The following is a 25,788-nucleotide window of genomic DNA, read 5'->3' on the forward strand; positions in this document are numbered from 1 at the left end:
CGGAGTTCTGACGGACTTTCCGAATGAACGGACTTGGCCACACACAATCACACCAAAGTCAGACGGATTCGAACGTGATGACGTACGACCGGACTAGAATAAGGAAGTTCATAGCCAGTAGCCAATAGCTGCCCTAGCGTCGGTTTTTGTCCGTCGGACTAGCATACACACGAGGGGATTTCTCGGTAGGAACTGGGACCGGCGGAAAAATTTGAAACATGTTCCATTTCTAAAGTCTGTTGGATTTTTGCAAATCAAAAGTCCGCTGCAGCCCACACACGATCGAATGGTCCGCCGGAATCGTTCCGTCGGACCTTTGATGTCGAAAAGTCGGGTCGTGTGTACGCGGCCATAAGAGGCTTTTCTTTAAATGTTTTTTTTTTGACTAAGAGCATCAAATTGTGGCAACATGTATGGTGGAAAGGCCTCCCTCTTCTTTAGGGCTTGAGTAGTGGAGGATATTACAATCACGCACGATGAGATGCAATAGATGACTTATGTTAGAGCTCAATAAAAACTGTCAAATGTTAATGGTACTATGAATTGCCGGCAGGGTTTTCCCCATCACACACACTCACACCAGACACCTCCCAGGTCCGGATGGAGGAGAGCTCCCTCCCTCGACAAGGCCAAATAATGCCCCCCTCCCAGATTAGGACCAAAAAATACCTCCCCCTTAGGCTCCATGCACACTGAGCTTAAAAAAACTCCAGTTCCCTTGGCAGAACAATAAGTACAAAGTTTAGGAGAGTTTTGCATTTTTTTCTGCCAGAAAGCTTCAATCAGAAAAGCAAAGCAGGAGGTTTTTTTTTATTCTGCTTCTAAAGGTTGAGCTCAAAATATGTCTGTAATCATCCTAATGTGCATGGACACATAGGATAACATTGAGCTGCTTCTTCAGGCCGAACACAAAACTCTTGTAGAAGCAGCGATTTTTAAGCCAGTGTGCATTGAGCCTTACAGGATGGAACAGGGGAGCTTCCATATCAGAACAGGACTGGAGGGTGCTCCCTTCACAGGAAGGGATGGAAGAGAGTTCCCCTCCCAGGACAGGGCTAAGGAGAGATACCCTCCCAGGACAGGGCTGAGGAGAGTTACCCTCCCCGGACAGGGCTGAGGAGAGTTACCCTCCCCGGACAGGGCTGAGGAGAGTTACCCTCCCCGGACAGGGCTGAGGAGAGTTACCCTCCCCGGACAGGGCTGAGGAGAGTTACCCTCCCCGGACAGGGCTGAGGAGAGTTACCCTCCCCAGACAGGGCTGAGGAGAATTACCCTCCCCGGACAGGGCTGAGGAGAGTTACCCTCCCCGGACAGGGCTGAGGAGAGTTACCCTCCCCAGACAGGGCTGAGGAGAATTACCCTCCCCGGACAGGGCTGAGGAGAGATACCCTTCCCGGACAGGGCTCAGGAGAGTTACCCTCCCCGGACAGGGCTGAGGAGAGTTACCCTCCCCAGACAGGGCTGAGGAGAATTACCCTCCCCGGACAGGGCTGAGGAGAATTACCCTCCCCGGACAGGGCTGAGGAGAGATACCCTTCCCGGACAGGGCTCAGGAGAGTTACCCTCCCGGACAGGGCTCAGGAGAGTTACCCTCCCCGGACAGGGCTCAGGAGAGTTACCCTCCCCGGACAGGGCTCAGGAGAGTTACCCTCCCAGCACAGGGCTGAGGAGAGTTACCCTCCCAGGACAGGGCTGAGGAGAGTTACCCTCCCAGGACAGGGCTGAGGAGAGTTACCCTCCCAGGACAGGGCTGAGGAGAGTTACCCTCCCAGGACAGGGCTGAGGAGAGTTACCCTCCCATGACAGGGCTCAGGAGAGTTACCCTCCCCGGACAGGGCTCAGGAGAGTTACCCTCTCAGGACAGGGCTGAGGAGAGTTACCCTCCCAGGACAGGGCTGAGGAGAGTTACCCTCCCAGGACAGGGCTGATGATAGTTACCCTCCCAGGACAGGGCTGAGGAGAGTTACCCTCCCAGGACAGGGCTGAGGAGAGTTACCCTCCCAGGACAGGGCTGAGGAGAGTTACCCTCCCAGGACAGGGCTGAGGAGAGTTACCCTCCCAGCACAGAGCTGAGAAAAATCCCCTCCCAGGATGGGACCAATGAAATTTCCCCTCCCAAAATGGGACTGAAAAGAGCTTGCCTCCCAGGGTGGGACTGACAGACAGTTTCCCTCTCAGGATGGGATAAAGAGAGCTCCCTACCAGGGAAGGGGCTAAAGAAAGCTCCCTCCCCAGGATAGGACTGGCGAGAGCTTCACTTCCAGGACGGGACTAAACAAAATTAAATTTACAGAACTTGGTCAGGAAAAGTTGGAAGAACTCTATTTCCAGAAAAGAACCAAGGAAGTTTCAATGCCAGGACAAGACCAAAAAAAGTTTTACGTCTAGGCCTCACCAAAATAAGTATCTACAGGACATAACCAAGAAGTGCTTCACTTCTAGTAGAAGAATCACAACATGAAACAAGCTAGGTGAGTCTTGCAGCATCACTACCTAGATCAGCCATTCTCAACCAGGGTTCCTTAAGAGGTTGCTAGGGGTTGGTTCCTTGAGCTTTTGGCGATTGACCTCCCATCTGATGGTGCCTTCATAGTTCCAGGGCCAAAGCTACTTGGCAAAACCAGCACCATAACCCAACTATGTTTTTAGCTGTCTGTAAGGGCTGCGTTCTTGATACAGATCATAATGTAAGTGGCCCTTCTCCCATCAATTCCCGAATAACTGGTTTCAGGAAAGAGACCTGAAAATAATTTTAGAGGTTCCTCTGAGGTAAAAGGTTGAGAAAGTCTGACCTAGATCATGGGATCAAAGAGCATCAGATATTAAAACCATCTAGGGCACAGTGGAGAACTTCACTACAAAAATAGGATAAAATAAACTTCATTGTGGGTTTCAGTTTACAGGACAAGGCCACAAAGAGCATCTATAAATGCACCAGAAAGTATTCTGTTCCTGAAAATCTACCTGGTAGGGTGAAACAAAACACCAAGTTCTGAAGGTCAGGAAATCCGCAGAAACGTTTCGGAAATTTCTGAGATGGTGCCAAGCCTTGCTCAGCACTGGTAAGCCTACAAATAACATCCGACACGCTGGGCCAGATATGTCACACAAAAAATACAGACCTAGGGCCCAATCCAAAGAAAGCCCTGCGATGTTTGTTTATCCCATATCTTTCATTAGCGTTCAAGCATCTCCTTCCAACGTGACAGAGATGCTCCATACATCACCAAAATGTCCCCCAAGATACACCACAAATAAAACGCTGACACTTTAATGTGATACACTCCACATTATATAGCCAAATTAATCCCTTTATTACATTTATTGACAAAGGCCACTGGCATTCAGTCCTGCTCTTGGCTAAACAATGCAGCTGGAGCACCCCAGGATGGCACGCCGAGGAGAAGAGAATTTCTTCCAACGTTTATAAAATTAGTCTATAGACAAACTCCGTTTCCCAAGGGGTCCTCGCAGTTTTTGCAGGTCGGACTTTTCTCTCTTTTCTTTCTCGCAGTATTTTTAAGCCAGCCTGCAAATCAATTCTGGCCCCCATCCAGCGGGTCCATCGCTCCCCACGTCACGTACGCGCTCTCAAGAGATCTTGTTAAGCCAACGGGCCAATTCAATGTATTCACCGCATAAGCGTGAAGCACAGATTTTTACTGAGGACGGGTTAAGATAAATGGATAGCCTTAGTAACTGCTTCTCTGTTGCAGCTTTGATAATTGGATGGCGTTTCAAACAGGGAGACAAATTAAGGCTGCTGTTTAACAACGCCGGCGTAAGTCGACTCTTTCGTTACTGGGAATGCGAACAAGTATGACCTTCAACTAAAATATTTTCATTTAGCAGCTAGAACAAAGAGGGGGATGAAGGCATCTGTTGTCTTGTGCTTCGTTGTGTAGAGAGATTTAAAGCCTTTGTTTTCAGCTCAAAATTTTTTTTTTTGTCGAGGAAATGTTATGTAGGAATATGAACTTCAGTGCAGGGAAAGCTTTATGTGCAGCTCTGTGACGTTGGATGGGCCAACGGGGGACTTAGTAAAAAGCCACCTCAACTGTGCAGAAGTCCTAAATTGCATTTTTAAAATGGGCCAATGCAAAAAGCTATATTAAAGTGGTTGTAAACCCTTACAAACCACTTTGACTTACAGGTAAGCCTAGATTAAGGCTTATCTGTAGATCCAAGAAATATCTCCTAAACCTATAGGGTTTAGGAGATATTTACCTGAAGACAGGCACCGCTGTCTACTGCGCTTGCGCCATAGACAGTGACGCGCAGGCGCACTGGGTAAGCCGCATGCGCGGGAGTGACGTCATCGCTGCTCCGGCGAATCGCAGCGCCGGAGCAGCGAGACCCACGGAGACCCACCAAGAAGATGGACGCTCAGAACTACAGGGGACAGCTGTGACTTTGCTGGCTCCTGTGTCAGGTAAGTGACACATAATGGGGTAGTATGCGATGCATAGTAGTCCATTATGCTTTACCTTTGCAGGGAATCAAAGAGGAAGTAAACCCATCAGGGTTTACTTCCTCTTTAACAACGCTGGAGAACGACAAAAGTCTCCTCTGTGTCACTGTCAATGCCATGTCCCATTACTATGTGATGTCCAAGCTTCCTGTACCTTCCCTTGCGGCAGTGGTGGCTGATGTTCAATCTTTTTGTGGGCAGGGCTGACGGGGAATTGGGTAGCAAACAAACCTGGCCCCCTCACTCGCAATAACCCCTCCCACCCCCATGGCATTACTTTATCCTTAGCTGTCAATCTTGATAAGGCAGTGTTTGGGGAGACCAAGAAGCCCCCAGGTTGATGTTGTTGCTTGGCTCCGGGTGGCCTCCTCTCGCTGTTGTAGAGGTACGGGCAGGAGGACGATGACAAGGTGGTGGTGATGGTGCTAGGGTAGGGCTCCTGGAAGAGACTGGTACTGCTTCTCCACCTGCTATTCCTCGCTGCATCGCTTGTGGAGGGAAGAGCTGGGGCCGTTGTTTGCCCTTCCAAACAGAAAGTGGGTTCCGAGACCAGATTGGCCTGGAGGAGAAGCAGGAAGACATTAGCGAATATTAATCATAGTATGCATCCGGATTTGGGGTGCCGACACCCCTTATGAGCGGGCCACCACTGCCTTACAGAGCCAAATCCTTCATTTGTGTCTCATATGTTCCCCCTTCCAGACACTGCAGCTCACAGTGGTTTCAGCAAAGGCAGAACTGTGTATCCAGGAAAAGCAATGGGAAGGACCAAGTGTGGCCAGGTGCTGACTAATGAGTTGTTAGTAGTAACAATGTTGACAGCTACACCCTCTACAACACCTTCTCACTCCACTTAGAGAAAGCAGCCACAGCTTACATGAGGGTGGCAACTTCACTCTGAAATCGGGAGCAATGCAGCATCATTGCCACCCCATCACAAGATTCTTCATTAGGCGGTAAAATCAATATGTATTTGTGGGACTTGGCAGTATGAGAGAACCAAGATGCACTTATACAGTGCCTTAAAAAAGTATTCATACCCCTTGAAATTTTCCACATTTTTATCATGTTACAACCAAAAACGTAAATGTATTTTTTGGGGATTTTATGTGATAGACCAACACAAAGTGAAACAGAATTGTAAAGTCAGAGTAGAATGATAAATTATTTAAAAATTTTTTTTACAAATAAATATGTGAAAAGTGTGGGGGGCATTTCTATGGCGCCCCCCGGAGTCAAAACTTTGTAGAACCCCCTTTCTTTGCAATTACAGCTGCAAGTCTTTTTGGGGATGTCTCTACCAGCTTTGCACATCTACAGAGTGACATTTTTGCCCATTCTTCTTAGCAACATAGCTCAAGCTCTGTCAGATTATGCTTTGATCTAATCGTAGCTCTGGCTGTATGTTTAGGGTCATTGTCCTGCTGGAAGGTGAACCTATTCCTAGTCTCAAGTCTTTTGCAGCCCTGTATTTGGCTCCATTCATCATCCCATCAACTCTGACCATCTTTCCTGTCCCTGCTGAAGAAAAGCATCCCCACCACATGATACTGCCACCACCATGTTTCACAGTGGGGATGGGGTTTTCAGGGTGATGTGCAGTGTTATTTTTGGTCTCATCTGACAAGAGCCCCTTCGTCCCCATGGCTTCTTGCAAACTGCAAACAGGACTTCTTATGGATTTCTCTCACCAATCTCTTTCTTCTTGTCACTCTTCCATAAAGGGCAGATTTGTGGAGAGACGACTAATAGTTGTCCTGTGGACAGATTCTCCCCCCTGAGCTGTGGAACTTTGCAGCTCCTCCAGAGTTACCATGGACCTCTTGGCTCTTCTCTGATGAATGCTCTCCTTGCCCGGCCGGTCAGTTTAGGTGGATGGCCTTTGCCAGTGTGGAGAGGGAGGGGTGTGCCTTTCCTCCAATAATCTGTTTTGGCTGTATGCCAATAGTCCACTCCCAGTGCTGAACAGGAAGAGAAAATCTGTAACACGATGTTCACTTTATAAAGGATATATAAAGCTGAAGACAGCAGATATACACGTAAAACATATGTTTTTGTATACTTACGGTATATGTGAGGTTTACATCCCCTTTAATTTATTTATTTTGCGTAAGGATTTTAAATGCTCTTAACCTTTTTTGTTCTTTTTGTTTTTTTATTTCAGCAAAGCATACATAGCTTAAAATAAAATGATGGTCTCCCATTAAAAATAGCTGCAGAAGTTAATTACAGCGCCTTGTAAAGGTATTCATACCCCTTGCAATTTTCCACATTCTGTCATGTTACAACCAAAAAATTTAAATATATTTTATTGGGATTTTATGTGATAGACCAACACAATGTCGCTCATAATTGTGAAGTGGAAGGAAAATGATAAATGGTTTTCAACATTTTTTACAAATAAATATGTGAAAAGTGTGGCGTCCATTTGTATTCAGCCCCCTATACTCTGATACCCCTAACCAAAATCTAGTGGAACCAATTGCCTTCAGAAGTCACCTAATTATTAAATAGAATCCACCTGTGTCTAATTTAATCTCAGTATAAAGCCCTCGGAAGTTTGTTAGAGAACCTTAGTGAACAAACAGCATCATGAAGGCCAAGGAACACACCAGACAGGTCAGAGTCAAAGTTGTGGAGATGTATAAAGCAGGATTAGGTTATAAAAAAAAATTCCCAAGCTTTGATCATCTCACTGAGCTCTGTTCAATCCATCATCGGAAAATGGAAAGAGTATGGCACAACATGCAAACCTACCAAGACATGGCCGTCCACCTAAACTGACCGGCCGGGCAAGGAGAGCATTCATCAGAGAAGAGCCAAGAGGTCCATGGTAACTCTGGAGGAGCTGCAGAGATCCACAGCTCAGGGGGGAGAATCTGTCCACAGGACAACTATTAGTCGTCTCTCCACAAATCTGCCCTTTATGGAAGAGTGACAAGAAGAAAGACATTGGTGACAGAAAGTCATAATAAGTCCTGTTTGTAGTTTGTGAGAAGCCATGTGGGGGACACAGCAAACATGTGGAAGAAGGTGATCTGGTCACATGAGACCAAAATTGAACTTTTTGGATTAAAAACAAAACGCTGTGTGGGGGGAAAACTAACACTGCACATCACCCTGAACACACCATCCCCACTGTGAAACATGGTGGTGGCAGCATCATGTGGTGGGGATGCTTTTCTTCAGCAGGGGCAGGGAAGCTGGTCAGAGTTGATGGGAAGATGGATGGAGCCAAATACAGGACAATCTTAGAAGAAAATCAAGTCTGCAAAAGACTGGAGACCGGGGCGGAGATTCACCTTCCAGCAGGACAACGACCCGAAACATACAGCCAGAGCTACAATGGCATGGTTTCGATCAGGGGCCTCAAACTGATGGCCCTCCAGCTGGTGCAAAACTACAATTCCCATCATGCCTCTGCCTGTGGGCGTCATGCTTGTAACTGTCAGCCTTGCAATGCCTCATGGGACTTGTAGTTTTGCAACAGTTGGAGGGCCGCCAGTTTGAGACTCCTGGTTTAGATCACAGCAGTCCGGTCGAAAAATCCAGTCGTCTGTGTGCTAGTCCGACAGACTAAAACCGACACTAGGGCAACTATTGGCTACTGGCTATGAACTTCCTTATTCTACGTCATCATGTTCGAATACGTCAGACTTTTGGAGTGATCCTGTGTGGCCAAGTCCGTTCGTTTGAAAGTCCGGAGGACCTCAGCTGCAAAGTCCGTGGGATTGTCCGCCGGACCAAGTCTGTTGAAAAATCCGGTCGTGTGTACGCGGCATTAGAGTCTGTAAAAGACTTGAGACCGGGGCGGAGGTTCACCTTCCAGCAGGACAACGACCCGAAACATACAGCCAGAGCTACAATGGAATGGTTTAGATCAAAGCATATTCATGTGTTAGAATGGCCCAGTCACAGTCCAGACCTAAATCCAATTGAGAATCTGTGGCAAGACTTGAAAATTGCTGTTCACAGATGCTCTCCATCCAATCTGACAGAACTTGAGCTATTTTGCAAAGAAGAATGGGCAGAAATGTCCTCTCTAGATGTGCAAAGCTGGTAGAGACATCCCCAAAAAGACTTGCAGCTGTAATTGCAGTAAAAGATGGTTCTATAAAGTATTGACTCCGGGGGGCGCCATACAAATGCCCCCCCACACTTTTCACATATTTATTTGTAAAAAATTTAGAAAACTATTTATCATTTTCCTTCCACTTCACAATTATGTGCCACTTTGTGTTGGTCTATCACATAAATCCCCAATAAAATACATTTACGTTTTTGGTTGTAACATGAAAAAATATGGAAAATTTCAATGGGTATGAATACTTTTTCATGGCACTGTAAAGCCATTGATTTAACGGTTTTAAAAAAAAAACAGTTACATTCCTGGAATACTGGAATTGCTGTCACATTTGCTCGTGTCCTCGTCCTATCAAATGGCTGGCATCATAACTGATCACATGTTTCGTTTTAATGCTCGGATACAGTTAAGTTCTGCTTTAAAAATAAAATGATTGTTCTTTATAGTCTATCAATTCTACATTCCGTTTGCTTCTCTGATCCCAACTGTGCAAACCATGAACTTGTAGGAGACAAAATGGCCAAACAGCGGAAATTTTTCATTTTTTTTGGACTGATCTGCTCTGTCCTAGCGTTGCGAGGAGCGGCGGCGGCGGCGGCCCCGTCCACCAGAGTCATCTTGGAACCAGGTAGCTGGCACTGGCAGGCGTCTGTTGCGGACTCTCCCGCTAATGAGATCACTTAAGAAAAATGGATTTGTCAATGGCGGGGATGGAAGTGTACTGGTCGCTCTGTAATAAACAGCGTTCTGCGTGACTTTTGGGGAAAAAAAAAAAAAAGAAACGTGTGAACAATATTAAGCTGGGGAGTTCATCCACTTTGCCAGCTTCTGCAGATTTATTGGGCCTTCTCACTCCCCTTAATTAACATGACATTTACATAACAGCAGCTCATTAATTTCAGGCCACAGGCACCCGGGGCTAATTAGTAATGCGTTACCTCTTTTGAAACAGGTTGTCAAATTTGTTCTATTATCAACATCATCATCAACCGAGTGTTAATGATTTTACCTTTTTTTTTTTTTTCTGAAGTAAATTGTCTCCTCTTCCTCGTCTACCTACTGACAACGCCGACCCTTCTAGGAGGCCAACTGAGCCTCCAATTTGTTATTTTATCTTTTGTTGAGAGTCCGCTGGGAGTTCAAGCCTCTCCAGAGGAAGAGAAGTCGGTCTGGTCCTCCAGGGAACGATGGTCGGCCTAATAAATATTCAAAGTGGATCTGACTATTATAAGGAGACTGCTGCGAAAATGTAAATACGGAAACGATGTACATGAAGGAAAGTCGTCCTTCAAAATTTGGACATGCCGCAGTTCACGAATTGCATAAATTAGCCATTTTTCGGAAGAATTTTAAAGCCCAACTCCGGGCAAAACCAAAAATGGTTTCCTGTGCAGAGGGTTAACTGCTCGATTTGTCCATGGGAAGAGGAGAAAGCTTATAGTCACCCGTTCCTCCAATCCACTGGCAACCGTGGTCCCCCACGTTCCAGCGGTGGACTGTTCCTGATGTCCTCACTTCCAAAGCCAGTCTACAGTGAGGGAAAAAATTGTTTGATCCCCTGCTGATTGTTTACTTTGATTTCAGTCTATAATTTTAATGGTAGGTTTATTTTAACAGTGAGAGACAGAATAGCAACAAAAATATCCAGAAAAAAACGCATTTCAAAAAAGTTATACATTGATTCGCATTTTAAAGCGGAGCTCCACCCTAAAGTGGACCTTCCGCTCATTGGAATCCTCCCCCCCTCCGGCGTCACAATTTGCACCTTTCAGGGGGGGGGAGGGGGGTGCAGGTACGTGTACAGTACAGGTATCTGCACCCACTTCCGGCATAGCTATCTGCGGAAAGGGGCGTAGATTCTGCAGAATCTACGCCCCTTTCCGAAAGTCCCCCGCTGCCTGCTGGGAAACACACAGATCCCAGAGACAGCGGGGACCATCCTTATTGCGTAGCGCGACTCGCGCATGCGCAGTAGGGAACCGGGAAATGAAGCCGAAAGGCTCCACTTCCTGATTCCCATAGCCAAGATGGCGGTGGCAGCACCCGAGAGACGATCGAGAGATCGGCTTCGGGTGCCGACATCGCGGGCGCGCTGGGTGGGTAAGTGTCCTTATTTTAAAAGTCAGCAGCTGCAGTATTTGTAGCTGCTGGCTTTTAAAAAAAAAAAAAAAATGGCGGAACTCCCGGCGGACTCTCGCTTTAATGTGTGAAATAAGTATTTGACCCCTTCGCAAAACATGACTTGTGCCGCGTACACACGATCGGAATTCTCGTCGGAAAAAGCTCTGATGGAATTCGGCTCAAGCTGTCTTGCCTACACACGGTCACATCAAATTCCGATCATTTATAATGCGGTGACGTACAACACGTACAACGGGACTAGAAAAAGGAAGTTCAATAGCCAGTAGCCAATAGCTTCTGTCTTGTATGAATCTAGTTGAATCTGAGCATGCGTGATTTTTGGGCGGAATTGCATACACACGATTGTAATTACCGATAGAACGTTTTTCCGTCGGGAAAATTGAGAACATGCTATCAATTTTTGGCTGGCGGAAATTTGGACAGCTAAATTCTGATGGAGCATACACACGGTTGCATTTTCCGATGAAAAGCTCTCATCAGTCTTTTTCTGGCCAGAATTCCGATCGTGTGTACGCGACATTAAGCCCCGGTACACATGAGCGGATTTTCCGTCAGGAAAAAAAAAATCTTGGATGGTTTTTCCGACGGAATTCCGCTCAAGCTTGGCTTGCATACACACGGGTCACACAAAAGTTCTCTGAACTTTCGACCGACAAGAACGCGGTGACGTACAACACTACGACGAGCCGAGAAAATGACGTTCAATGCTTCAGAGAATGCGTTAAATTGTTTCGGAGCATGCGCAGGAATTTTGCGCGTCGGAATTGGTACAGAAGATCGGAATTTCCGATAGGAACTTTTTCCGACTGAAAAATTGAGAACCTGCTCTCCATCTTTTGCTGGCGGGAATTCCATCAGCAAAAGTCCGATGGAGCATACACGCGGTTGGAGTTTCCGACCAAAGGCTTACATCGGACTTTTGCTGGCGGAATTTCCGATCGTGTGTATGGGGCATTAGTACTTGGTGGCAAAACCCTTGTTGGCAATCACAGAGGTCAGACATTTCTTGTAGTTGGCCACCAGGTTTGCACACATCTCAGGAGGGATTTTGTCCCACCACTCTTCGCAGATCCTCGCCAAGTCATTAAGGTTTTCGAGGCTGATGTTTAGTAACTCGAACCTTCAGATCCCTCCACATATTTTCAATGGGATTAAGGTCTGGAGACTGGCTAGGCCACTCCAGGACTATAATGTGCTTTTTCTTGAGCCACTCCTTTGTTGCCTTGGCCGTGTGTTTTGGGTCATTGTCATTCTGGAATACCCATCCACGACCCATTTTCAATGCCCTGGCTGAGGGAAGGAGGTTCTTACCCCAAATTTGATGGTACATGGGCCTCGTCCATCGTCCCTTAGATGCGGTGAAGTTGTCCTGTCCACTTAACAGAAAAACAAACCCAAAGCATAAATGTTTCCATCTCCATGCTTGATGGTGGGGATGGTGGGCAGTTGCTGCTATTTGGAGACAGAGCCCTGTCAGGGGAGCTGGGAGTTGAAACCCTTGTGAGGGGGGAATTCCTTGCCCAAGAAAAATATGGACAGCTACAAGAGTCTGGGAGACCAAGAGAGGGTCTGGGAGACCGAGGAAGCTGAAGAGGCTAGTGAGTTCAGGGAGCTGGAGGGAACCCAGAAGCCTCTGGAGGGAGCAAGCTTAAGGTGCTGGGAAACCCTGTCAAGAGGCCAAGTGGGACCCGAGCGGTGAGGTGCTGCAAATAAGTCTAATGGAGCCTATGGTCAGAAAGACCAATGCCAACAGTAGCAGAGCTGCTGTAAGGTAGCTAGGTGGGCTAGCATTTTTCTTATGCCGCGTACACACGACCGGACTTTTTGACAGCAAAGGTTTCGATGGAACGAGTCCGTCGGACAATTCGATCGTGTGTGGGGCTCCATGGGACCTTTGCTTGCCAAAAATCCGGCGGACTTTAGAAATAGAGCATGTTTTAAATTTTTCCGCCGGACCGAGAAATACGTTCGTGTGTATGCTAGTCCGACGGACAAAAACCGACGCCAGGGCAGCTATTGGCTACTGGCTATGAACTTCCTTATTCTAGTCCGGTCGTACGTCATCACGTTCGAATCCGGTGTGAATCTGCTGTAAGGTAGCTAGGTGGGCTAGCATTTTGCTTACTGTTTGTTGGAGAAACGGAGAAACCCCCTGCTTGGGAAACCCATGTTTATGGACGTTGCTTTTATTTGTGTTCCTTTCGATAAAAGTGGGCTACCAGGCCCTTAAATATAGTTTGTATCTGACATGCGCTCACTTCATGTACCATTGACATAAACAACAACCCCTATATCATTGGAAACCTGACAAGCATCCAACTCTTTACCACTCTATCTGAAAACAAAAAGAAAGATATGTTTCTGGAGTTTCATTTTAAACTTCATTGTATGAAATACAGTTGAGTTAAAACTTACTTCCAGCAAACTCTTTGTTGGGGAACTGGACCCTCTCACCCTCCCTCATTTCATCCCCTCTGTTTCATCCTAGCTGCGATGGAAGCTTCGTAAGCGGCAGGCTGGAGGGCAGAGGTCACCAGTAAAACTTCTTTCCCTCCTGCAGAGCGAATAGAAGAACTTGAAGCATGCAATGTGTGTGCTCCATTCTGCTAGATCATCGTGGAAATCCGGAGATGGAAATTTTGGGAATATAAAAAGTCTTCGTGTGGAATAATACGGGCATTATGTAGAGTGTCTTGGAGGAAGGATGTTGGGAGGTCAGGGAGGCATTCCATGCACACAGCTGCTTTTCTTCAGGTTTCCTTTGGTGGGAATGGTTACAAGGCGTGAGGGCAAGATCCACGGAGGGGGGGTCCAAAATATTCCACAGAGACATATGACCGAACGCCAACAGTCTTATAATGTGTTTCAGTTGCTAATAAAAGAAACCCGTATATCCTGCTGTCAGCTCTGGGGCACTGTGCTGTCTTATAAAACACAACATTAATGGAAGAATGGGGAAATGTGATTTGTTCTAATCAATCTGTACCACATCTGGAAATGGCTAAAATGTGAGCAACTCCGGACCTCACACACACGTAGAGCAACTGATTGGCTCAGGCATTGCCATGACTGCTACAATACAGGAACACCAGCATGATAGGTAAATACAGGGCTGTCTTTAAGGCAGGGCAAAAGGGGCAGCTGCCCTGGGCCCTGTCATTGTTGTGGGGCCCAAAGCAGCTGCCTCATACTTGCTAACTATTTCAGTTTAAATTCCCTTGTCCCTTGAAGTTTTAGTCCCAATATCTCAGTGTGAAGTGATGGTACTAATGCTGCCCAGCTCTGCCCTATTGTTGTGTACAGATAACTCACCTGCAGACCCTGTGTTTACATGTAAATAACGGGCATTCATATGTAAATAGATGCAGCCGGCAGCATTGATATGTAAATAAAGGTGGCATTCATATGTGTATCATGCTCCCCTGCAGTGAGTAGATGATGTGCTGTAACCTCAAGCAACTAATCAGTGAGCCGTAATGTGTGCTGTAACCTCTAGCAACCAGTCATTAAAGCGGGATTCCACCCTAAAGTGGAACCTCCGCTGATCGGAACCCCCCCCCCCCCTCCGGTGTCACAATTGACACCTTTCAGGGGGGAGGGGGGTGGAGATACCTGTCAAAGACAGGTATTTTCACCCACTTCCGGGCATAGACTCCCACGGGAGTCTACGCCATTTCCTGCCCTGCCGCGCTGTCTGCTGGGACACACACGGGTCCCAGTGACAGCGCGGAGATCTCCTATTGCGCGGCGCGGCTCGCGCATGCGCAGTAGGGAACCGGGAAGTGAAGCCGATTCGCTTTACTTCCTGATTCCCTCACCTCGAATGGCGGCGGCAGCAGCCGAGGGCCGAGCGGTCGATCGGCCTCGGCTGCCGGCATCGCTGGAACCCGGGACAGGTGAGTGTCCATTTATTAAAAGTCAGCAGCTGTAGTATTTATAGCTGCTAGCTTTTAATATTTTTTTTTTGGGCGGAATCCCTCTTTAAGCAGTATGATATGCTGCAATTGCTGCCTGATCTGATACAGTAAACTGATTTTAAGTCTAGCTGCTATTTATTGTATGTCTCAGAGCGGGTGGAGAGCAAAACTGCATGGGGGGGGGGGCCCCAAGAAAATGTTGGCCCAGGGTCCAATCAGTATTAAAGACGGCCCTGGGTAAATAGGGGGAAATCAAGCAATTTTGATTTACTTTTGGCAATCTGTGCTAGGCATAGCTCAATCTGACCAATGAAAACTAAAGTAAGATTTCTATAAAAGAGACATATAGTGGCTTTCCTTATTAACATCTTTGTTGGAGGGGCAAAAGCAAGAGATATTTGGGGGGGGGTCAATACTTTAGGTTCACTCTAAGTAAATTAACTGCATGCGCCTCCCACGTCAGAAAGCAATTAAGCCATGGACAGCCAGGCAGCAATTAGCATTTTGAGAAGCTGGGTAACACAATTTAGTGGTATATGTTGAAAATGAACCTGTAGGCCACAGGCCCTTCACTGAGCCAATGCTACCTTGCCCCCTAGATACCAACAGTTGGCCACCCTGACTCATGACCCTGTTTTTCCCTTCCCCTTCCATTCCTGAGTCAGGCATTGCCTTTTTATTTATAAACGACAATTTGTGCAGCTCAATTTGATAGATCCAAGTTTTATTTGGTGTTGGCTTTCTCTGTGGTTGTTTTTCTTCTTAGCTGACAATGTCGCCTTCATATTTACGAGGCCATCTGGATACACTTCTCCAATATCGTATTGTTTCTTTTGGTTGTATGTGGAAACTTTTTAATGAAAATGATTGAAACAGAAAATTAACCTAGAAGGTTAGAGAAGGTCTAGAAGTCAACATCTAGAAGACGTTCTAGGACAACGTCACATGGCACAAGACGTACGTCTTCAGGATATAACTTCAAGGTGGAGTTCCATGTGTCAGACACCATGAAATCAGACTGAGACAGAAGTACAGTTACATAACGCTTGTTTAATAATAAAAGTAAAAAGAACAAACGTAGTTAAAACATAGCCAAAGTTCAGTGACCAGCATGGATAGTCAGCCAAGCCAGAAGTCAGGGATCAAAGTAGTTGAACAGCAAGCAGGATCTGGAGCCAGAAGGGATGTCAGCAAAGCCAGTCTTTAAACAGGAATTCAGGAGATAGTTTCTTGTGATGTTGACCAAGGCGAAGGCAGAGCTCCTCTGGAAAGGACGGCTTAAGTAGGTAGGACTGACGAGCAGGATCATCAACAGCTGAGTAACTGTGGAGCAAGATGGGAGCTGACAATTAGATGACAGCTGAGCGGCCAGCTCAGAGAAGTAAGGGCTGAGTTCAACCCTGACACCATGGCTCCTAAAGTGAGGAGATGGCATAGTAGTCACCCAGTCCATGTAATCCTATCTCGTAATGATAATTCATACAGCGTCGATTGGTGAGGCATTCAGAGCAGCCTGATAATTACACAGGTCCTAAGAGCATCTTCTGTACTCCGAACACTGCACGTGATTCATTAAATATCAATACAGACTCCATCTGTTATGTCATTATGTCTAGAAAACAATACAAATCCCTGGGGAGCACCAGAGAAACCTGGAAGATTGCAGTATGAGGAACCCACTTTATACCATAGACAATACAAGTCTGTGTGCTTTACTGAAGGTAGAAGTCCAATCCAAATTGATAGTCTCTGGTGGCAGAGCTGTTCAAATGTCTACATAAAACTTATTAACAAACATGTCATAATTCCTGGATTTAGAAAGGTTCCTATAAAGAACAAAATGTGCCGATCTCATAAAGAAGACACGCCCTGATACATTAGGAGTCATACTGTGTCTGTTTCTAGACATACTATACTCCAAAATTCAAACTGAGCATCAGAATAGGGAAGAAAGGGGATTTTGAACGTGGCATGGTTGTTGGTGCCAGACGGACTGGTCTGAGTATTTCAAAAACCGCTGATCTGTTGGGATTTTCACACACAACCATCTCTCGGGTTTAAAGAGAGACTGGTCCGAAAGAGAAAATATCCAGTGAGCGGCAGTGGTGTGGAGGAAAATGCCTTGTTGACGTCATAGGAGAATGGCCAGACTGATGATAGAGAGGCAACAGTAACTCACTCACTGAGTATAGATACCAGTAACTCAAATAACCTCTCGTTACACCCAAGGTATGCAGAATACCATCTCTGAACGCACAACACATCCAACCTTGAAGCAGATGGGCTACAGCAACTGAAGACCACACTGGGCTCCACTCCTGTCAGCTAAGAACAGAAAAATGAGGCTACAATTGGCACAGGATCACCAAAATTGGACAATAGAAGATTGGAAAATCGTTGCCTGGTCTGATGAGTCTGGATTTCAGCTGCAACATTCAGATGGTGGGGTCAGAATTTGGCGCATGGATCCATCCTGCCTTGTATCACCGGTTCAGGCTGGTGGTGAGGGTGTAATGGTGTGGGGGATGGGGTATCACCGGTTCAGGCTGGTGGTGAGGGTGTAATGGTGTGGGGGATGGGGTATCACCGGTTCAGGCTGGTGGTGAGGGTGTAATGGTGTGGGGGATGGGGTATCACCGGTTCAGGCTGGTGGTGGGGGTGTAATGGTGTGGGGGGTGGAGTATCACCAGTTCAGGCTGGTGGTGGGGGTGTAATGGTGTGGGGGGTGGGGTATCACCGGTTCAGGCTGGTGGTGGGGGTGTAAAATGGTGTGGGGGGGTGGGGTATCACCGGTTCAGGCTGGTGGTGGGGGTGTAATGGTGTGGGGGATGGGGTATCACCGGTTCAGGCTGGTGGTGAAGGTGTAATGGTGTGGGGGATGGGGTATCACCGGTTCAGGCTGGTGGTGAGGGTGCAATGGTGTGGGGGATGGGGTATCACCGGTTCAGGCTGGTGGTGAGGGTGTAATGGTGTGGGGGATGGGGTATCACCAGTTCAGGCTGGTGGTGAGGGTGTAATGGTGTGGGGGATGGGGTATCACCGGTTCAGGCTGGTGGTGGGGGTGTAATGGTGTGAGGGATGGGGTATCACTGGTTCAGGCTAGTGGTGGGGGTGTAATGGTGTGGGGGATGGGGTATCACCGGTTCAGGCTGGTGGTGGGGGTGTAATGGTGTGGGGGGGGATATTTTCTTGGCACACTTTGGGTCCCTTAGTACCAATTGATCATGGTTTAATTACCACAATCTACCTGAGTATTGTTGCTGACCATGTCCATCCCTTTATGACTACACTGTCCCCATCTTCTGATGGGTCCTTCCAGCAGGATAATGCCCCATGTCACAAATGAAGATTATACCCGATTTCAGAGTGCCGCTCGGCGCTCACATAACCAGCCGGCTCTCTCCTCCTCTCCCCCGGCTGACGTCAGCGGAGGTTTCTCGGCTCCGCCCGCTGCAGCTGTCAGATGGGGAGAGGAGAGAGGTGGCCGGTGATGTGAGCGCCGCTCTGAAATCAGGTATAATGAGGATTTTTTTTTTTATATATAAATCACACACACAGGGGCAGACAGAATTAGGAGATAACACGCATAGTATAATGAGGTCAGAGTGGCTTAACAACCACTTTAGGGATTATACATCTTTGTGTTTGGGATATTGACCAACAGCTGAGCTCTTCCTACATCTCAAACTCTCAACTTCCATTCCAATTCCATAACTCCTACTGTAATAGAGTTACCTTCCTAAACAGTGGCTACACTGTTGTAGAAGAACATACAAACATGTCTATGCTACACCGTCTCCTGAGTATGCCCGGCCTTGGGGTGGAGGTAAGAATGAATCTAGGAAGGGTGGAGCACAAAGGTATCAGTGCTCTTGTCCTTTAAACTGTGAGCAGAACTTACTTTTGTTCACCTTAAAGCGGGATTCCACCCTAAAGTGGAACCTCCGCTGATCGGATCCCTCCCCCCCCCCCCCCGGCACCACAATTGACACCTTTCAGGGGGGAGGGGGGTGGAGATACCTGTCAAAGACAGGTATTTTCACCCACTTACGGGCATAGACTCCCACGGGAGTCTACGCCATTTCCTGCCCTGCCGCGCTGTCTGCTGGGACACACACGGGTCCCAGTGAAAGCACGGAGATTTCCTATTGCACGGCGCGGCTCGCGCATGTGCAGTAGGGAACCGGGAAGTGAAGCCGATTCGTTTCACTTCCTGATTCCCTCACCTAGAATGGCGGCGGCAGCAGCCGAGGGCTGAGCGGTCGATCGGCCTCGGCTGCCGGCATCGCTGGACCCCGGGACAGGTGAGTGTCCATTTATTAAAAGTCAGCAGCTGTAGTATTTATAGCTGCTGGCTTTTAATATTTTTTTTTTTTGGTGGAATCGCTCTTTAAGAAAGGCCATGAAGGAAATCCGGTACAGCAAAAGATGGTGAAAAACACACAATTGATATAGAAAAGACAAAAGCGAACTCACATTCCTCTTGGCTGGGAGAGGCTACATTCAGGTCTGTGGAGAGAGGCTGGCTAGAACTACTGCTCTGCGAGGATATCGAGGTATTTCCGTTGTCGCTGTTTATCTCGCTGGGGAATAAGTCTGATTGGCTGCTGCTTGTGCTGGGGGCGGGGTCATCGTCTGGCTGCTTCTTCTGGAAATCTACAAAGAATAAAGAGAACTGTCTTTATAAAGAAAAGGATCAGTACACAAACCGGCTCCCAACTACAAAAACATAAATTTGTCCATTCAGAAATTGTCACCTCCTTTTATCGTACAAGAGAGGGGGTGGGGCAACTGGCAAAAAGATCCTTTAGATCTCACCCCCTATTTATTTTTTTTCCCCCCTCCTTTGTTTTATTTTCTCCCTGACGCTCGCCGGTGTTTCTTGGACTTACTCTTTTTACCGGCGGACTCGGGGAACGATATGATGGGTCACATGGCTGGCCATAAAGGACTGAGTAACCTCATGATGTCCCTTCCAGTCTAGGTGGAAGTAAACTTTTTTTATTTATTTTTTAAAGCAACATTTTTTTTTTTGATCTGTTGTAGTAGAGATCTGGGGTTTTTACTGACCGCAGATCTCTCCGGGGATAGTGTAAAAAAATAAATTAAATAAATGTAAAAAAATATCATTCCATGCGAACATTAACCACTTCAGACCCGTAAGAATTTACCCCCTTACTGACCAGAGTGTTTTTTTGCGACTTTTGCGTCGCTCTGACTGACAATTGCGCGGTCGTGCGACACTGTACCCAAACAAAATTGACGTTCTTTTTTTTTCCCCCCCAAAAAAAAAAATGCTATAAATATATCCCCTATTTTGTAGACGCTATAACATTTGCGCAAACCAATCAATATACGCTTATTGCGATTTTTATATTTTACCAAAAATATGTAGAAGAATAAATAATGGAGAGCTCAGAGGTCATTAACCAGTTCCCGACCGGCGCACGTCGGCAGAATGGCACGGCAGGCATATAGGCGTACAGGTACGTCCATTTTTATATGCTGCCCTGCCATCGCGGACTCGATCGCCGCGGGGATACCCGCGATCGTCTCACTGGGCGGCTGAACGGGGAGATGCCGTTGTAAACAGCATCTCCCCGTTCTGCCTAGCAACAAGTGATGCTGATCTCTGCTCCATGTGATTGGAGCAGAGATCAGTGTTCACTAAAACAAAGTCCAGCCCCCCCACAGTTAGTAACAGGCCCCTAGGAACACTTAACCCCTACACTGCCACCCACTGGTTAACCCCTTCACTGCCAGTGTCATTTACACAGGAATCGGTGCGTTTGTATAGCACTGATTGCTGTATAAATGACAATGGTCCCAAAAATGTGTCAAAAATTTCAGATTTGTCCGCCGCAATGTCGCAGTCACAATAAAAATCGCTGATCGCCGCCATTACTAGTAAAAAAAAATATATATTAATAAAAATGCCATAAAACTATCCCCTATTTTGTAAACGCTATAACTTTTGCGCAAACCAATCAATAATCGCTTATTGCGATTTTTTTTAATCAAAAATATGTAGAAGAATACGTATCGGCCTAAACTGAAGGAAAACATTTTTTAAATATATTTTTGGGGGGATATTTATTATAACAAAAAGTAAAAAATAATGCGTTTTTTTCAAAATTGTCGCTCTATTTTTGTTTATAGCGCAAAAAAAAAAAAAAAAACGCAGAGGTGATCAAATACCACCAAAAGAAAGCTCTATTTGTGGGAAAAAAAAAAGGATGTCAATTTTCTTTTTTCAGGTACAACGTTGCACGACCGCACAGTTGTCAGCGACGCAGTGCCGGATCGCACAAAGTGCTCTGGTCAGGAGGGGGGGGGGGGTAAAATCTGCCGGGGCTGAAGCGGTTAAAGGTGGAAAAAGTGGAAAAAGTTGTTAAAGCGGGATTTCCGCCGTTTTTTTTTTTTTTTTTTTAAAGTCAGCAGCTACAAATACTGCAGCTGCTGACTTTTAAAATAATGACACTTACCCGTCCAGCGCGCCCGCGATGTCGGCCCCCCGAAGCCGATCTCTCGATCGTCTCTCGGGTGCTGCCGCCGCCATCTTGGGTATGGGAATCAGGAAGTGGAGCCTTTGCGGCTTCATTTCCCCGGTTCCCTACTGCGCATGCGCAAGTCGCGCTGCGCAATACGGACGGTCCCCGCTGTCTCTGGGATCCGTGTGTTTCCCAGCAGACAGCGGGGGGGACCCGCAGGAAGTGGCGTAAATATCCGCAGATTCTGCGGATATCTACGCCGGAAGTGGGTGCAGATACCTGTACTGTACAGGTACCTGCACCCCCCCTCCCTCCTGAAAGGTGCCAATTGTGGCGCCGGAGGGGGGGGGGGGGAGGTTTCCAATGAGCGGAAGTTCCACTTTAGGGTGGAGCTCCGCTTTAAATGAACTATCTTTGTCTCAATTTTTTTTTTACATCGCAGAAACCTGACATTTTAAGGGCCGGTTCACACTGCAGGCGAGGCGAGGCGACTCCGACTTGCCTCGCCGCGACCTGCCGCGACCTCAGCGGCAACTTGCAGATGACTTCTGTATAGAAGTCAATGCAAGTCGCCCCGAGGTCGCCCAAAAGTAGTACAGGAACCTTTTTTCTGAGTCGGAGTGACTCGAGTCGCTCCTCTCAGAACGGTTCCATTGTACAGAACGGGGGCGACTTGCGAGAGCGAGGCGAGGCGAGTCGTGTCGTCCTCGCATCGCCCGCTGTGTGAACCGGCTCTAACAGGGGTGTGTAGACTTTTTGTATCATATATATATAATGTTTGGGGGTTATAAGTAATTTTCTAGCAAAAAAAGAAAAAAAAGCAGATTTCAACTTGTAAACAAAAAGTGCCAGAAAAGGCCGGGTCTTCAAGTGGCCAGTGTTTGGCCATCTTTGGAGAAGGCAGTTTATTTATCATTTGTGTACAGCATTCTGTCTCTTAAGCCCCATACACACCATCAGATTTTCTGCAGATTTTTTTTTTCCTTCAGATTTACCAAAACCATATAATATGAGGTCAAACCTTAGCAGTTTCAATGTGTATGCAATCAGGCAGGCCCTTCCACTACGTGGTTTTGGTAAATCTGAAGGAAAAAAAAAAAAAATCTGCAGAAAATCTAATAGTGTGTATGGGGGCTTAATACTTCTCAAGTGACGGTCGTTGGACTCGTCTCTACCAGAAGCTTCCAATTCTTCACCGGGCCTCCGCTGGCAACGATCCGGCGCCGATGTCGGCTTCACAAAGCGTCTACATCTCTCAGACGAGAGGGGAGAGCGGTGTCACGGCGGATAGACGTTGCTCTCAGGGGTGGACTGGAAAGCGCTTGAGCTAAACTATGCACAATTAGCGGGGAAGGTGTGAAGTGGCAGTTCAGCAGCCAGCGGGGGAAGGAGGATTGAGAGAGGAACGTGAAGATCCAAATAATTGATCTGCTTAGCGGAAGCTGGAAGAGCTCCTGATGTCGCGGAGGGATGGCGCAGCAGAGGGAGGCAGCGGGTTCTGGAACATTAAAGGAAAAAGGAAAAAGTGACTAAAGGTTTAAGTGCAACGAAATCTGATTATTTTGACTTTTTCGCAGTCGCTGCAAAAGTTAAATTAACTGCTACCAGCTTTCCGAAAATGCTGCACCGGCAAACCCTACCCTGAGCAGGGGCAGGCTGACAACTCATGGGGCCCCCGGGCAATAGGAGATTATGGGGGCCCCCAGGCAATCAGACATTATGGGGCCACACAGTATACACAGACATGTTTCTATTGGCTGAGAAGGTACTGGAGAGGTGATCTCTGGATTTTTAGACCAAAAGGATGTCGGTAAGGGACATTTCTGAAACAGATGTAAAAAAAAAAAAAACACAGATTTTTACATACTTTCCCTGGTTTTACTGAGGCTGGCAACCCTGATGGGGCCCCCTAGTAGCATGGGGCGCCCAAGGTGCCGGCCCCCCTATTCACGCCACCCCCTATATGTATAAAAGATAGATTAGTGCATAGCATGATCTATCCACGCCCGCGGTCAGTAATATAATGCAGAGTGCAGGGGTGAGTAATATAAAATGCAGAGTGCAGGGGTCATTAGTAATGCAGAGTGCAGGGGTCAGTAATAAGTAATGGAGAGTTCAGGGGTCACTAGGAATGCAGAGGTCAGTAATGTGTAATGCACATTAAAGAGGTCAGCAGTAAATAACACAGAGTGCAGAGGTCAGTATTCTCATATATAATGTAGAGTGCAGGGGTCAGTAATATAAAATGCAGAGTGCAGGAGTAATTAGTAATGCAGAGTGCAGGGGTCAGTAATATGAAATGCAGAGTGCAGGGGTCATTAGTAATGCAGAGTGCAGAGGTCAGTAATAAGCAATGGAGAGTTCAGGGGTCATTAGTAATGCAGAGTGCAGAGGTCAGTATTCTCATATATAATGCAGAGTGCAGGGGTCAGTAATATAAAATGCAGAGTGCAGGGGTCATTAGGAATGCAGAGTGCAGAGGTCAGTAATAAGCAATAGAGAGTTCAGGGGTCATTAGTAATGCAGAGTGCCGAGGTCAGTAATAAGCAATAGAGAGTTCAGGGGTCATTAGTAATGCAGAGTGCAGAGGTCAGTAATAAGCAATGGAGAGTTCAGGGGTCATTAGTAATGCAGAGTGCAGGGGTCAGTAATATAAAATGCAGAGTGCAGGGGTCATTAGGAATGCAGAGTGCAGAGGTCAGTAATAAGCAATGGAGAGTTCAGGGGTCATTAGTAATGCAGAGTGCAGGGGTCAGTAATATAAAATGCAGAGTGCAGGGGTCATTAGGAATGCAGAGTGCAGAGGTCAGTTATAAGCAATGGAGAGTTCAGGGGTCACTAGTAATGCAGAGTGCAGAGGTCAGTAATGTGTGATGCACATTAAAGAGGTCAGCAGTAAATAACACAGAGTGCAGAGGTCGGTAGTAAGTAAAGCATAACACAGTGATCAGTAGTAGGTAAAGCCTTGTGTAGGGGTTAGCAGCAAGGCAGAGTGCAGCGGTCAGCAGTATGTAATGGGGAGCGCAGGGGATGGTAGTAGGTAAAGCATAACACAGAGATCAGTGGTAAGTAAAGCACAGTGCAGAAATCAGTAGAAGCTAAAGCCTGGTGCACGGGTCAGAAGCAAGTAAAGCAGAGATCAGTAGTAGCTAAAGCCTGGTGAAGGGGTCAGCAGCAAGTAAAGCAGAGTGCAGAGGTTAGCAGCGTGTAACAGAGTGCAGAGATCAGTAGTATGCAACACATAACTTAGAGTTCTGTAGTATGTAGTGAAAAAAGCGCAGAGGTCTGTAGTATGTAATGCAAAGTGCAGAGGTCAGCAGTTTCTAATGCAGAGTGAAGAGGTCCAAAATATGTAAAACAGAGTGCAGGGGTCTGTTCTAAGTAACACAGAGTTCAGTATGTAAAGGAGAGGGCAGAGGTCAATCGAAGGTAATGCAGAGCGCAAGAAATTGATACTTCGTAATGCAGTGTAATGTAGAGGTTAGTAGTATGTAACGCAAACTGCAGTGGTCAGTAGTATGCAATGAAGAGGTCATTAGTAAGTAATGCACAGTGGTTTCTAATGCAGAGTTTAGACGTATGTAATGCAGAGTGCAGAGGTCAGGAGTGTGTAATGCAGAGTGAAGAGGTCAGGAGTGTGTAATGCAGAGTGCAGAGGTCAGGGGTGTGTAATGCAGAGTGAAGAGGTCAGGGGTGTGTAATGCAGAGTGAAGAAGTCAGGAGTGTGTAATGCAGAGTGAAGAGGTCAGGAGTGTGTAATGCAGAGTGAAGAGGTCAGGAGTGTGTAATGCAGAGTGAAGAGGTCAGGAGTGTGTAATGCAGAGTGAAGAGGTCCATAATATGTAACACAGAGGTAAGGGCCTGTAATAAGTAACACATAGTTCAGTAATATGTAATGGTGAGGGCAGGGGTCAGTAAAAGGAAATGCAGAGGTCATTCATTTGTAATGCAGAGGTTAGTAGTATGTAACAAAGAGAGCAGTAGTATGCAAGGCAGAGATCATTAGTAAGTAATGCACAGTGCAGGGATGAGTAGTTTCTAATGAAGAGGTCAGAGGTCAGTAGTATGCAACACAAACAGCCCGTTCCAATACAAACATCACTTGGCAGAGAGAGGGAAGCCCCCCAGGTCCCCCCCTCCCCCACCAACTGTGTCATATAACACGTCGGAGCCAAGGAGGAGCCTAGGACTTCTTTTGGCTCTGTAACAATCTGAGGTCTGAGACCTAGAAGGAAGGGTCAGGAGCAGGGAAGGGTCAGGAGCAGGGAAGGGTCAGGAGCAGGGAAGGGTCAGGAGCAGGGAAGGGTCAGGAGCAGGGAAGGGTTGCACTTTACCCATTGCCTGGCTGCTATGGATGTGTTGCTGACCACCTCTTTAAAGCAAATTACGGATTTAGTGATGCTTCAACCTGAGTACAAGGCACACTTATTACTACACATTCCATTGCGCTGTACAGAGAAGATTGAGCCATTAACATCGGCCTTTGCACCAAGGGAGCTTACACTCTAATGCTCCCAAGACAATCACGCACAAACGAACGTTACATTTTTGGGCTGTGGTATGAAAGTCACATAACACACACAGGGAGAAATCCCATGAAGATGGGGTCCTCTGACCCCGGTGTTGCACCCTCATTTTCTAAAGGTTCGTACCAAATGTACAATATCCCGGAGGGTTTCTACA

At 46.9% G+C, this 25,788-nt stretch overlaps 1 protein-coding gene across 1 annotated transcript in view; it reads right to left on the reverse strand.

Moving 5' to 3' along the window:
- The window catches only part of ZFAND3 (zinc finger AN1-type containing 3), a 285,201-nt gene that overhangs the window by 87,707 nt on the left and 171,706 nt on the right, over positions 1-25,788 (reverse strand). The window contains exon 3 of the mRNA XM_077485390.1: positions 19,091-19,270. Coding sequence (XP_077341516.1) covers positions 19,091-19,270 — 180 coding nt within the window. The remainder of the gene's footprint in view (positions 1-19,090; positions 19,271-25,788) is intronic.

Source organism: Lithobates pipiens, unplaced genomic scaffold, assembly GCF_037356315.1.
Source record: "Lithobates pipiens isolate NorthernLeopardFrog02 unplaced genomic scaffold, aLitPip1_a1.2 Scaffold_18, whole genome shotgun sequence".
Lineage (NCBI taxonomy): Eukaryota > Metazoa > Chordata > Amphibia > Anura > Ranidae > Lithobates > Lithobates pipiens.